This window comes from Marmota monax, unplaced genomic scaffold (assembly GCF_021218885.2).
Source record: "Marmota monax isolate L192 unplaced genomic scaffold, Marmota_monax_Labrador192_F-V1.1 WCK01_AAM20220418_F8-fsc00004, whole genome shotgun sequence".
Lineage (NCBI taxonomy): Eukaryota > Metazoa > Chordata > Mammalia > Rodentia > Sciuridae > Marmota > Marmota monax.
This window is the reverse complement of record NW_026692881.1, coordinates 77,284-91,641: the sequence shown is the minus strand read 5'-3', so window position 1 is coordinate 91,641 and position 14,358 is coordinate 77,284. Positions and strand designations below refer to the sequence as shown.

Sequence of the window (14,358 nt, the reverse complement as noted above, 5' to 3'; positions counted from 1 at the left end):
CAATCTCTGGCATCCCCCCAACCTTCAAAAAGAGTCAACACAGGCAAGGTGTTGATCTGTAAGCTGAGAGAAGGAAGAATTTGGAAGAAGAAGAGGGAGAGCTAATCATTCAGTGAGGAAGAGTGCTGAGAAGGAGATTTTGGACTTTGTAACAGTGACATCATTGTCATTGCAGGCTGACTTTTATCCCTTGCTACTGGGAGAGCAGGCTGTCCCTTTCTTCTGGATAGGCCTTCAGTGTGTGAGGTGATCTGCAATAACGCTACCTCTGGCTGTGTCCTGGAGAGAAGCCTTGGCTGTCACAGGTGGTTTACTTTTTTATTAGGGTATTGGCAACACATAAGTTTGGGCTGTAACTCACTTGCCAGGCTTCTGGGCCAAGCACTGCTACTCTTCCCTCCCCAACCCCTGCCACAGGGGCTCAGAACTCGCAGATCACAAGTTCCTGCTCTCCACAATGTTTGTCATTCCACTTGCCATTGGCGAAGATCTCTACACAGTTCTCTGCCCCGCCATTGTTGTTGGGCTCCCCTGGGGCCCAGTTGGAGTAGACCAGGGCCTCCCCAGTGGGGTAGATGAACTTGCCCTCCGTCTTGGTGTCTGTCATGCTCAAGAAAGCAGACTTGTTCTGAGCTGTGACCAGCTGTTGCAAAGCCTCATTCTCAGCTGCAGAGCGAGGGGAGGCCAGCTGTCCGCCGGCCTGGGTGCACACCTCCTGCGCACCCTCAAAAGTTTTTTCAAAGCCAGCTGTTTTGAAGATCTTGTCCCCAACACTTCGGCCATCCGGGAAGAGCTCAGCTGGGAGAAGAGGGGAATCAGGTTGAGATGGGATACTCCTGGCCAAAGTGCAGGGGCTCTGAGATCTCTGTGCTGCAGCCCAAGCCTTCCAGACCTTCCCAGGCAGGGCCTCAGGGCACCAGAGGGAATGTGAGACACTTGGTTCCGGAGAAGCCCCATCCCCATAATGCACACTGCAAACTGGTACTGTGGTCCCTAGTTCACAGATGACAGAGCTGGAGTTCAGAGCAATTAAGAGCCATGCAACCATCCTACTTAGGGATAAAACCTCACGAAGTCCGACACCAAAGCTCAGGCCTGCCCTTTCTGTTTCAGCTCTGCCCTTTCGGTAGTGTGCTGGCATTGATTTTTAATTACTATGGAGAGCTGGACAACTTGACCTGGGAAATGATTACTGTGTAACCTGAGTCCATTTCTGAGAGTACAGAAAACAATGCTGTGAGCCCACTGTCACCACTGTTGTTATGTTGGATTGTCTGAGTTGTGTGAGGGATAAGGGGACAGGAGAGGATAGGGTGGGACATCTGAGAGCTAAATGTGCTGATCTCTGCCCTAGGTCAGTCCCATGTTGGCTTCTCAGTGGAAGATGCCCCAGCCTGTCAGGTGCTGGGGAAGGGGACAAGGGCATCTGAGAGGAGGACTTCTGTAAAATTAGTGCTGGAGAGAGGCTTGGAAAGAAATCATATCTGACCTTAAGACCCAACCTGGCAATGACTGTCTTGGGGACAAGACAAAGTCACTTTCCCTTTCAGAATTTGCATTTCTTCTCCTCTAAAGTGAGGGGTCACTTCACAAAAAGTACCATCAGTGTAACATGTCAAGTATCTTTTTTTATATTCTCATCCCTGTGGCTTCTGGATCCATGTGTGGAAATCTGGCAAAGGACACTGGGCTCTAGAATGGGCTGCATCCTTGGAATTGTTTGGCTGGTCAGAATCCAGGCTGCATTCTGGATCACTGTTTTCCTCTGGGCATTTTTAACAAGGTCTTGGCAGGGAAGATTGTCCACAGACCCAAGATGGCACCCAGAGCAGCCCTGAACAAGCTCAGTGTAAGATCATGTGCCATTACTGGGTGTAAGTTCCATGGTCCCAGGGCAGTATGCATGTGCTACACGAATATGTTCATGAGTTCATCCAAAAGTATGTGGACATGTGTTAGGTCCAGCCAGTTGGTTGTGCATATGAGCTTGTGTATGTAGATGGATGTGGAATGAATGATGATATTTAAGTATACACAAAGGTGGCAGGTGCATGTACACATGTTCTTCATGTTTGCATCAGCGTGCTTATGAGCAAATGAGTACATGTATAAGTATGTTTACGGAGAGAAGGAAACGTACAAATGCTTAAAACTCTCACCTCAGCCTGGGTGCTTAGGAGCCAACCCCATGTCTTACCCAAACAAAACCCATTATGTTCTACTTATTCAGAAAACTTCTTTTTCTGACTCAGTGAGATTTATCTAAAGAGTATGAACTCAAAATTGATGTCACAGAGGACAGAGGAGGAGGGGGCAGCTGGGAACTAAGGTAGAGATTTTAAAAAGCACAGAGCACTCAGGTGTGAGCTCTTGGGGGGCCATGACACCACAGGATTGCACATTTAAGGTGGAATCTGCTCTAAATACATCAGGGATTGCAGGTAGAGCCCAGCATTGGCTGGAACCCCAAGGCAGCCTGCCCCTTGCTTGACCCAGGAGCATGAGTAAGGAAAGATTCTCAATGACCAGTCATCAAAGTCAGTCCCTCACCTGCCTTGTACCTCCAGAGTGTAATCCAGCCCTAACCCTCAGGACAGCAACTGCATTCTGTCCTGCCTTGGACTGTGCAGCAACATCTCTGAGCACTCCCATGCCTGGCTTCACAGGGGTAAGTAATGCAATGTGTTTGTCACAGGGACTAACTCAGTCAGACAGGAAGGAAGGTCGATTGAATTGCCCTGCACTTGAGACATCTGCCTTGGGGCATGGATGGCACTGAGACTGAAGGGTGCTCTGGAGCCTGGTGGTTTCAAATATACATCTGCCAGCCCAGTGAACTGGTGATATAGACTACTAAATCCTCCTCCTTGTTCCTTGGATCTACTTCTAGGTTGTGGAACACATGGCTTCCCTCCCCAGCCCCAGCTTTATCCCCAGTCCCAAGCCCAGCCTTAGACATAGTCCCTCACTGGGTAAGGCTCAGTGTCAGCCCCACCTCAACCCTAAACCCATGCCCAGAACCAGTATGGGGCCCAACATTGGTATGAGGCTGAGGTTCAAATCCAGAAGCTCACCTTTCTTATACTGAGAGAAGACAGTCTGAAGGTGCTGTAGCTGTCCCTGTAAGTCCTTCACCTGCTGCCTCATGGCAGTGATGTCTGCAGGGGAGAAAAAGGGCCATGTGAAGACTTGTCCAGCACATCCTAGGAAGAGCTCAGAGCCCAGGCCTCATGGAAGGGTACGGAGTTGTAGCTACATATTGGGGATGGAGGTGACGGATGCCCAGCAGCCCACACCTGCTGACCCAATTGGACCCTGCTGTATGAGGCTTTCTTATGGGAATTTAATCACATATCCATTTTTTGAGGGTGGGGTGAGTGGGAATACATTCCTTATATAATTCCCATCCATTGGATTATTTAATGCTCAAAGCTATCTGGTGAATGGGAAAGACAGCTGTCATTTTCCCAGTGGTCTGGTGGAGAAACTGCTCAGGTCAACCTTCCCACACAGCTAAGACCTAATTCTGCCTGCCAGCCTTTCCCTAGTTGCACCCACCACCTGTAAACAATGGGGATGTCATCCCAGGGAAGAGGCCAACCTGAGCAGAAGAAGGCTACACTTTTCCCTCCCATGCCCTGGTGGGGGTTCCGGAGTCAGGAGCTGCTGCCTTACCTGATACCCCACTTTCACCCTTTTCTCCTCTGTCTCCAGGAGCACCTCTGTCCCCCTTCAGTCCAGGAGGGCCCCTGGCTCCTGGGGTTCCCTGTGGACCCACAGCTCCAGCAGGCCCTGGAATCCGAGAAGGGCTGGGTGAGCTATGGACTCTATTTACAGCATTTTCACCTTTTCAGTACATGACTTGCCCTCATTTCCCAGCTACACACTCTCCCAGCATACACGCTCTTTCCAGAACCCAGTCGTGTGCCCTCTCTGGGCACAACTATTCCCATCACACAACATTCAATCTTCTCTGTGTACAACTGCCCCTGTCACTAACAACTAACCTTCTGTGGATACAGAACCATCTCAAGGCTTAGCACTGCACTCTCCCTATATATGGTCAGTTCCCGGAGATGAAAAGTGCACCCTCCTTGGATACAGACTCTCAACAACACCCGCCCAGACTTCATGGGTGGTGGTGGTACAGGGGCTAGGGAGTGGTAGCTCCAAATGGACACCACATAATTGGATCCAGCCCAGATCTTTCCATCACTCACCTGCTGCCCCAGCATTTCCAGGAGCTCCATGCTTACCAGGGGCACCTTTCTCTCCTTTAGGGCCTGTGGGGCCTCTGGTTCCTGCAGAGCCCTGCGGGCCTGGGGCACCTACTTCTCCTGAGGAAGGAACAAACAGGGACAAATGCTTCTGAGAGTGTGTTCAGCATGTATCATCTCCTCAGTAGAAGAGCTTTTTACCCACAACTCCAGGGTCTGAGAGAGAACTGGGGAGACTGCACCTGTTACCTGGGCTCCTCTGTGGAGGGTAAGAGGAAATTACTGTTAATGTGGGAAAGGTGAGTAAAGATGTGTATGGTGAGGCCTTCATAGTATTCATGGTCTGGGCTCTTCCTGGCAAGTTATGCCTCAGGTCACATCATGGTCCGCCATCATCATTTCTCCCTCTCCCTCCCAGACAGGCCATATCACATTCACCTACCTTTGGGCCCCACCTCTCCTTTTGGACCTGGTTTGCCTTGTGGTCCTATGTTCCCCTGCTTCCCTGAAGGACCTTCTTTTCCAGCTGGACCAGGCACACCTTGAAGTCCTGGGGGTCCTGGAGAAAAGGACCAATCCTGTCAGTGACACTAAATCCTCTTGACAGTAGGAGTGCATAAAGTGACAGTAATAGTAGAGGACAAAGAGGAACCCCACAGTGGGCCCAGTCTGAAATAAGCCAATGCCACCTTCAGAACAACCTTCTTCCTGGTCTGGGATCTGTGCATGAATACTGGAATAGCCTATTGGCAAAATCACCTTTTTTAAGATGCCTGAATTCCATGTCTAGTTGCTTACCATTTGGCCCAGAGTCTCCTTTGGGTCCAGGTTCTCCAGCAGAGCCATTGTCCCCTTTTGGTCCAATTGGGCCAGCTGGCCCAGGGAGCCCCCTTTGCCCTATAGCTCCTGGCAAACCTATAGCAGCAAAAGAAATGGATATAAAGTTAGCCCTAGGCCCAGGAGGGTTAAATCCCTGGCATTCCTTCAGGGTTTTGCAAAGCAGTGACATTTCATGGTCACACACAGTGGTCCTGTGGTGATCCAGGAAATGGACCTTAGCATTCCCATTATGAAGAAACAGACTTGTCAGAGGTAAATTCAAGCTAAGTGCTTCTTCTCCTGCCCTAAGGTCTCAGTATCAACAGAAGGCAATCTGTCAGCATTTGCCTATGATCACACTCACACACACACACACACACACACACACACATATATGTGATATATATATATATGTGTGTGATACATACGTATATGTATGTGTGTGTGTGTGTGTGTGTGTGTGTGTGTTGGGGGAATCAACATTTATATCAGAAATGATACTAAATAGAGGATAATTTGTTCAGTTATTTGTGCACTTACTCATTTATTTGTTCATATGGAACCCCCAAAACATAGAAAACAAAAGCAAACATTTGACCTGTGTGCTTACATAAACTAAAAATGGTCTGCACAGCAAAGGCAACAATGAATGGAGTGATGAGGCAAGCAGCAGAATGGGAGAGAAATTTTGCTAGCTATTTAAGTAATCAAAAAACATTTAAGTAACTCAAAATATTTAGAAACTCAAAAATATTTAAGTAACTCAAAAAACTTAACAACCCCAAATAAGTAATCCAATTAAAACTGGGCAAATGATCTAAATAGACACTGCTCAAAAGAAAAGATGGTCACCCAATATAGGGAACAAAATGCTTAATATCTTTAGCCATTGGGAAATGCAAGTCGAAAACTACAATGAGATACCATCTCACCCAAGTTAGATTCGGTATTATCAAAAAAGCAAAACCCAACAAAAACAAAAGTAATAAATACTGGCATAAAGGTAGAGAAAAAAAGAACTCATCCACCATTTGTGGCGATGTAACTTAGTATGTCCCTTCTGGAGAAGAAGGTTCCTCAGAAAACTAAAAATAAATCTACCCTATGATCCAGCTCTCCCACTCCTGGGAGAAATGAAATGAAGCCAGCACACCAAAGGGATGATGCCTGCATCCTGGCCTATTGTGACACTCTTCACAATAGCTGAGATATTCAATCAACCTAGGTGTGCAACAGATAAATGGTTAAAGAGAATGTGTACACAGACACAATGCAATGTGATTCAGCTGTAATGAAGAATGGAATCCTGTCATTCACAACAAAATGGATGAAACTGGAGGACATGATGTTAAGTGAAATAAGCCAAACAGAAAACACAAGTCCTTCATATTCTCTTTCATATGCGGAAGTTAAAAACCATAAACCTGAACCTAGACTAGTGATTAATAGAGATTGAGAAATGTGGGGGTGGGATAGGGAGAGAGTAAATAAAGGGAAGCTGAATTTGATCTGCACATGCTGCATGCATGTGTGGAAATACCACACGGAACCCCAACAATATATACAATTAATGCATTTTAATAAAAATGAAAAAGAACTCAACCATGCACATCTACTTTATAATTCCCACTGGATCAAAAGCAAATATTAGTCTCAGGCCGTGATATAAAATTTATAATGAACTGTGAGACAGGACAACAGATGAGGAAGACAGTGCATGAGATGCCTCTCGTCTTATCCCGGTGTCCCTGCCCCAGCACCTACACACATCCTTGGAGCTATCTTTCTAGAGGAGAAAATGAGACTTGAAGAGTGGGAAGGGTTTAGAGAGCCTATCTTCTTAAATCAGTTTAGAGAAAAGAGATGTGACATTTCAGTCTTGGAAGATATGCTCCTGTGGCAGGAAAATCCAGGCCCTCTGGGGTCAGGAGTGTGGTTGGGGTAAGGGTAACTGAATTTGCTGGATGAATGGAAGATTCTGTGCTGGGTTCTGTTTCATCTTTTGATTACTATCCTTTCTAGGAATGAAATGGAAGCATAGAAGGTTACAAGACAGATCCATATCCCACTTCCACAGAGCACTGGGCTGAGGACACAGATGTCCCAAGCTCAGGCTCAGCTTCTCTTAAATTCCACCATAACCAGGCTGGCAACAGGCATATTGGGCTAAAGAAAGCAAGTCATCTCTAGAATGGAGTGTTAGAAGCCACCTGTTCTTGGTGTACAGAGGCCACAGAGCATTGAGGTGGAGGAGGGGCACCCTCCTCAACAATAGCACCCATGCCTCTAAAGCACTAACTTTGCATTAGGGTCCCCAAAGACCTAGCTCTGTGCCCTGGTGCCACATAAAGTGGAGCTTTGTGATCTAACAATTTGGTCAATCTTGGCAATACTAAAATTCCTCCTACCCTTCCATTTTATACTCATTTACTAATTCCAATAATATTTATTGAAGTTCACTGTCCTAAATGTTGGGAATATGGTGGTGAACAAAACAGATCCCACCTCCTCCTCCTCAAAAAATCACTTTGAATCTACTGCATAGAAACAAACAATCAAAAATTAAAATGTACAACCTATGGCTTATGAGATTGTAATAAGTGCCACAGAAACAAAATAAAGGTGGTTGTTCAGGTATCTGTTTTAAGCAGAGTATTTATGACCTCCTTGCTGGGAATATGGATTTGGGTGTAAGGCCTTGAAGGAGCCATAGGGACATCCATGAGAAGAGTGAGAAGAGCAAACTACAGGAAACTGAGGAGAGAGGGGCCCAAGTGTGGTTAGAGATCAGCAAGAAGCCCGTGTGCTTGGAGCCAGGTGGGTGTGAGAGTAGAAGCCATTGAGACCAGAGAAGCAAGCAGAGATGAGAAGGTCATGTAGGGCCTGCAGGGTGCTGCAAGTGGGGGGTTACTCTGAGGAAGTTGAGTGTCCCTGGAGAGACTCTCCCTGAATCTTTTCAGGCAGGAGTGCGGGAGGTGCCGAGACACAGGAAATCATCCTCCACAGGCAAGGTCTGGTCGTTCTTGCTCTCTATAATGCATCTGAGGCCCCTGGGCTAATCACTCCAGGACGACAACTCTACCTTCTACTCTGCTCAAGTGTCTCGCAGGCACCAGTTGTCCTTTTCAGGAAGTTCTAGGGACCACATGCTTCAAAATCTGCCGAGCAGAATATCAGAGTACAGACTTTGGCCCCACACAGACCTATGGAACAGCATCTGAGGGTGCTTTGGACTCCCCAGGACATTCACAGACCCTTGTGGTCAAATAACTTGAGTGAGTAGAATGGAGGATTCAGAGTGAGCCTCCGTCTCCATCTACTGTGTGCTGTTCTCTAAGAACTGACCAAAGTCACATTTGGTTGTGCAGGGGGCAAAGCACCTGCAGAGGAAAGGGAGGTCTTGGTCATAGTCCATGTGGCAAGATCAAGGACTACTAGGAAATGTCCCACAGGAGCCGGAGAGAATTGAGACTCCCTGAGAAAGAGCTGTACAGTGAGTTGGTTCCTTTTCCAAATTCACCCCTGGACAGCCCTCTCCGTGCCCCAGCCCACTCATACTGGGGAGCCACTTTCTGTCTCTAAAAGATAAGCTGGTACTCACTTGCCCCTCACCCTACAAAGCCTAGGGATGTTAGTCTTTCTGACTTAAGTGTCATTCTTTTCCTTTCTCCCTAACCAAAATGCAAACTCCAGAAATATACTCAAAGCTATGGCCTAGGACCACATGATCCCTTGGTTGATGTTGCTATTTGTTGAATGTTTCCTTCTTGCCAATAAGATACAGAGCCTTCCCCAGGGCAGGGACAGTATTTCAGGGACCATTTCCTATTTATTAGTACCTTTGGTAACCTCAAGAGAATTTACCCAATTAGTATAGCAGGAAAATGCAACTTCATCCTAAAGACTCAAAAAATAATGATAGTAAAAAGTTTGGCTCAATTATTTGTCACTGGGCAGCAATCAATTTTCCCTTTTTCATATAAGCAAACTAAGACTCTGTGACACTAAGTGGCTTGTCCCAGGGAGTCCCAGACCTGGAGCTACTAGTCTAGTTCAGATGTGTCTGATGAGAAGCCCATGTCCTCTTAACCCTCTAGAATGGTTTTATTTACCCTCTCTAGTCAGTTGTATTACCTGTCAGTAGAAACTAGCATGTTCCTTGTAAGGCTATGGAAATGTTAAGTGAATACCCAAGCACAGGACTCCACAAAGAAATATGGGCTTCTGCTCTCCGCTTGTAATGTTTTAAGACAAATCCATTTGATTAGATCTGTATATGGGGCCATGAAACCTCATCTTTTGTCACCTTTCATACAGTAGAGTTTAAATAAACATTAAAAGTATTTAATACCCTGGGTAGGTATCATTTAACCAAAGTGAACTATTGCTACCTCCTGGAACAGGGTCCTAGAGCTCCCCTAAATATCAATAATTTACCCACTCTGTATTCATTTTATGGGTAAGGGAAATCCAGGAGTCCTAGGGGAAGAGTCAGGTCATTTGGGAGATGTGGGAAGCACTTGGGAGCGTGGGACAGAGGACATTTGCCAACTGGTAAAACATTGTTTTAGATAGAACAAACATTGGTGGAAACCCACCCCCATGGTGGAGGGTGGAGAAGCCCATCTCCAAGTCTTCCATTGCAAATATCCAGACTTGAAGGTTTGTTATCATTCCAAGGCTCAGCCTTCCCCACCCAGATAAGCCACCTGTCCCAGCTCTACCTGGATCCCCCTTCTCGCCCCGGGGGCCCTCTCTCCCATCCCTTCCATCACGACCAGGCAGGCCATTCTCCGTGGGGCTGCACATGACCAAGGTACAGGTGCTGGCCATTGATCTCTGCAGGTAGTTCATTTCTACTCCCAGGTAACCCAGGGGCTGAGCAAGCAGGACCAGCATGGAAAGAAGGAGGAGCATCATGGCCTGGGGAAAGGAACAGAAAGAGAAAGGATATGCTGTCAGTTCCAGGACATGGGATAAGGCTGGGCCCAGGTCCTGGAGGTCAAGAGAAGTCCCTGTCCCCAGCTCCCTGCTGTGGGCTTAGAGAAGCAAGACTCCAAAAGCAGTTCAGGGAAGTAGACTTTTAGTCTGACTTTGGAAGGCCTGAGTTACCCCACTGGAACTGTGTCATAGGTTGACAGTAGTTTCCATCTATTCTCAGGTGCCCCATGAGAACAGTGGCTGTGGTTTGGTGTTCCTCACTAAGGCCACATGTACATCTGGGAGGATTCTTTTGAGTACCTCTGAGTAGGACCCTTCCCCTCCCGGGATCAGGCAGTCGGATCAACTCAAATAAGACAAATCTGCTTCCTCTCACTTGCTGTCTTGGTGGATCAGCACTGGCTGCCTACCACACTAGTCTGAACATAAGTCTAAATCCTGAAGGCTTTGTCATGTCTGTCCTGAGCTTGGGCAGGGAGTGGGCTGTATGTTAATTGAGTGATTTTTCATTCCTGGACCAGGCACTGACTCCATGAAGAAAGTACCAGAGGAAACTCAGGTAAAAGATTTCAAAGATATTAAATTAGCAGCTGGAGTGACCCAAAGACATCTAGAAGTCTGCCCTGGAAGTGTGCTTGGAGGAAGAGGACATCCCAAATGGGCTCAGTCAGGTGAAAGGCTAGTTTTAGGGAATAGCAAGAGAAACTATACAATAGAGAATCCATCTGAGAGGGGCTTTGGAACTGAAATCGGGGGCAGGATGGGTATGCAGGACCTTGGTTACTCCCTACATTGGGCATCTGTGCTAATTTTCCATCACTATGACAAGCATCTCAGATAAACCACTTAAAAGAAAGAATGGTTTATTTTTCCTCATGGTTAAGAGATTTCATTCCATGGTCATCTGGCCCTATTGCCCTGGGTCTGGGGTGACACAATAATACATAATGATGGGATCAAATGGCAGAGAAGGCCTGTCCATTTCATTCGAGCCAGGAAGATTAGAGTGGAGGGGGCCAGGGTCACAAAATCCCCTTCAAGGGCACGATCCCAAAGACCTAATTTCCTTCCACTAGGCGCCACCTCCCAAAGGAGCTGCCACCTCCTGATAGCACAGCAGGCTGGGGACCATGCTTCAACTCAAGGGCCTTTGGGGGACATTTAAGATCCAAACTAAATCAGCATCTTTCCTCTCAAAGAAAGAAACTGCTATGAGAATGGAAAGAACCAGTGGGAGTCACAGAAGCTGGGAACAAAGCCAGAGTACACTGTGCAAAGATGATGGGCTCTCTAGGAGGACTGGAGTGGAGGCAGGACAGGGGCTTCCTGGCCAGAGAGGTGCCTCTTTCAACAACTGCTAGTGATTCTGGGCTGTGACTCTTATTTTCCATTGACCCCTTTCACTTTTGAAATCATAACTTCCTCAAGTACCCTGGAATTCTCTAGAAACACCTGGGTGAGCCCGCAGGCCAGTACTTCTTTGTCCCTGTTCTGCCAAAGTTCAGTCCTGAGCACAGGGTATTGTCCCCTGGCACTCAATCCAGGGCCCTATGGCTGATTCTGGGAGATTATAAAAGACAACAGGCAGTCTGCCCACAAAGCTCAAGTTACTCCAGAAGGCACCACCAGCATTAAGGAGTCTTGCAGAGGGCAGACACACAGATTTTTAGACAAGAGATTCAGGAGGCAATGTAGACTGGCAGCAGATGGAACGGGCAGAGCCACAGTCCCTAGAACCCCTGCAGTGCTCAGTTTATGCCATGCTTTCAGCGTAAGAGTTTATTGAAAAAGTGACTCTTCAGAACATTGGTTGGAAAATCAGAGACTGAATCCAGTAAGTGTATTCTTTAAAGACTTGAGGTTGTGAGAGAAGCAGGTTTGGCCAAAATCCATAGGGAAATGGTACCAAGTTGGGTTTAAAACCCAGGCCTGAGAATTCCTAGTCTGTTTCTCCTCCACTGTTTTTCTTTTTGAACAAATCAGGGACAGAGAAGGAACCCAGACCAAAGCTAGAATTGGATTTCCCTCCTGAAGCTTCTGTACCTGGCACCTGAGGTCTCAGGGGGTATCATTTTTCACTCATCTTCTCTACCACAGCTCAGAAAGCAAATCTCCCACTGAGCCCAGCAAGCTGAATGAGGGGCAAAGAGAACCTTCTTACCCCATTGTGCCCTCATCTCCCATGCTCACAACTTCTAGACCAGAACCAAGAATTGGAAACCAGAATCACCCTTCCTCAACACCAGTAAACTGCTCAGATAGGCAGGGGGGATATTCACAGGATATGGGGGAAATAAAATGAGAGGCAGGGGCAGAGACACTCACAGATTTCTTCCTCTAAGGTCCCAGGAGCTCCAGGCAAATGAGCTTGGTTTGGCAGGCACTCACAATTTATGCCTTCTCTGTCACCTGAGCAGCACAGCCCTGGTCTTCTGAGAACACCCTTTGAGAATTGGAAGACTTTTCTTCCTTGTTGACTCACTCACTCTCACCCCTGCCTGCATTCTGGAGACCTGCTGTGGATAGTCATAGCACTGTGCACGTCTATCTCCTTAAAGCTTACAAAGCATTCTCAGTCTGTGATCCCATCCATACCTTCCCTGCAGCTCTGGGAGTTAAGTAGCATCACCGGTGTCTATATTTTATAGATGTCCGGGAATTTGAGGTCCAGAAATGTATGTGTTGCACAATGACCTACAACGATTGCAAAAGCAACTTGCATCTGCCTATCTCAAGAGCCAGGACCTACTTCTCTTTTCTCTTCATCTCAACAGCACTGCACAGACATTGGGAAAGAGCTGCTTAGCATATCCAGGCAGGGTTAGGGCAGGTTCAGGGGCTGCAGAGGTAGAACCCTGTGGAGGAGTGACAGAGGTACCTCTGGAAGTGGTCATTATTTTCCATCCTACTAGAACTCAGCCCTTCACTTACCTTTTGTAGTATGGGCTGCCTTCAGCAGGCCTCTGCTCTGCCCCTGTTCAAACACATTCTGCTTTCTTAACTGCTGTTTACCTTGTGCATGGCTCTAGGGATTGTTTAGACCCTTGAGCTCTTAACATGCTGTTGCAACCACTCTCAGGGCAGCTCTTAACTTCCAATGCCTGTTGGGCAGTTGTCCGTCCTACTGCCATTGGTATCATCCTTCCTTCCTTCTAGATTCCTGGGACTTGATTTCTTGCATCAACTCTGCCTGACTCCATTACCAGCAGACCCATGTCTCCAATCCGCTTCTTTGGCCACCCTAATGGTAGCACTGATTGTTCTTGCTTTTGATTTTCAGGGCATCTTCTTGCATATTGTGAAATCTAAAATGCCAACTAACCCTATTTGGTAGAGAAAGGTCTGTTTCTCCCACTGTAATTTTTTTGGAGCAATATTCCATAGCAAATCACTCATGCTCTGACAATAAAGCTGTTTTAGTAGTAACACACAGTTTTCTCCATTCTAGAATATTCACATGCCTCCTAGAAATCTGGGTCAGCGTGAAACTATTGCTTTCTTCTACCCACAAAGAATACTTGTCAAGTCCTATCCTGGTGTCTGGCCAAATCTTTCTTATTAGTGGTGGCTTTTATTTCAGGAACCTCGTACTTTGTGTCTCTTTGCAAGCACGTTCTATTCTCTCACCTGTCACCTCTTAGCTTGCCCAGTAGTTTTCCCCCAATGCTCTTGGATCCCATTATAGAACAGAAAATGCTGTGTTCTAATTCTAGTTTCACACTCCAGAGGAGTCTAGTTTTATTTCTGATTCAACCCAGAGATAACTTTTGTTTTCCTGAGTTACACCTATATTGATGAGAAAAATCAGATTTTGGATGGTGACCATAGTGTCCATCATCCAGAGGATCTTTGAACCACTCTCTCTTTGCAAGACAGGATCCAGGGTGACTACATGGTTTCTTTGATAGCCAGCCACTCACACTATACTATAGCCTTGTCAATATTTGCAGCCCCTGGTGGGTTTGATTAGCTGCACTTTTGTCAGAGCTAAGTGGCAACCTGTGATTGCCCCTAAATACTCTGAGCTCATTAGGACACAATCAGCTATATGCAAGTTTTCTCATCCCTAGACTTACCTTTCACAGGTACCCACTTTCCTGGGAAAATGACTCTATTTCAGATTTTAGGTGACTCTGTAAGTATAGCTTACATTTTAAAATTTAAAACATTTTCAGTTTCCCTCCTTTTCTACCATACTTTTGTTACCGAAATCAAAACAAACAAAAAACCAGACCAAAACCCCTCTTTTTTAAATGGGAATCTGTCGACTTCTTATTTTATTATTAATGCCAAAGATGTTAAGATAATTTTATGAACTCAAAATTTTTTAAGTAATGAAATTTCCATTTTATTATGCAGTTTTATATCATAATAGTTCAAA

At 46.4% G+C, this 14,358-nt stretch overlaps 1 protein-coding gene across 2 annotated transcripts; it reads right to left on the bottom strand.

Annotated features, from left to right (window-relative positions):
- Positions 1–304: 304 nt before the first annotated feature.
- Positions 305–12,542, bottom strand: Sftpd (surfactant protein D). Of its 2 annotated transcripts, none has more exons than XM_046449992.2 (8): positions 12,303–12,542; positions 9,761–9,959; positions 5,016–5,132; positions 4,660–4,776; positions 4,257–4,337; positions 3,676–3,792; positions 3,075–3,158; positions 305–798 (listed from the first exon to the last, which is right to left on the bottom strand). In XM_046449992.2, the coding sequence occupies exons 2-8, from the start codon at positions 9,954–9,956 to the stop codon at positions 422–424; spliced, it is 1,089 nt and encodes a 362-aa protein (XP_046305948.1). In that variant the 5' UTR covers positions 9,957–9,959; positions 12,303–12,542; the 3' UTR covers positions 305–421. The 2 variants fall into 2 exon arrangements, with proteins under 2 accessions (XP_046305948.1, XP_046305947.1); XM_046449991.2 differs by having other exon boundaries at positions 4,221–4,337; positions 12,303–12,522.
- Positions 12,543–14,358: the final 1,816 nt, after the last annotated feature.

Coding starts and splice junctions, on each gene's coding strand:
- Sftpd (XM_046449991.2), bottom strand. CDS start 9,956: ATGATGCTCCTCCTTCTTTCCATGCTGGTCCTGCTTGCTCAGCCCCTG. Junction 4,777..5,015: donor AGGAGACTCTGGGCCAAATG/GTAAGCAACTAG, acceptor CCTTTTCTCCAG/GACCCCCAGGACTTCAAGGT. Junction 3,793..4,220: donor TGGAAATGCTGGGGCAGCAG/GTGAGTGATGGA, acceptor CTCGGATTCCAG/GGCCTGCTGGAGCTGTGGGT.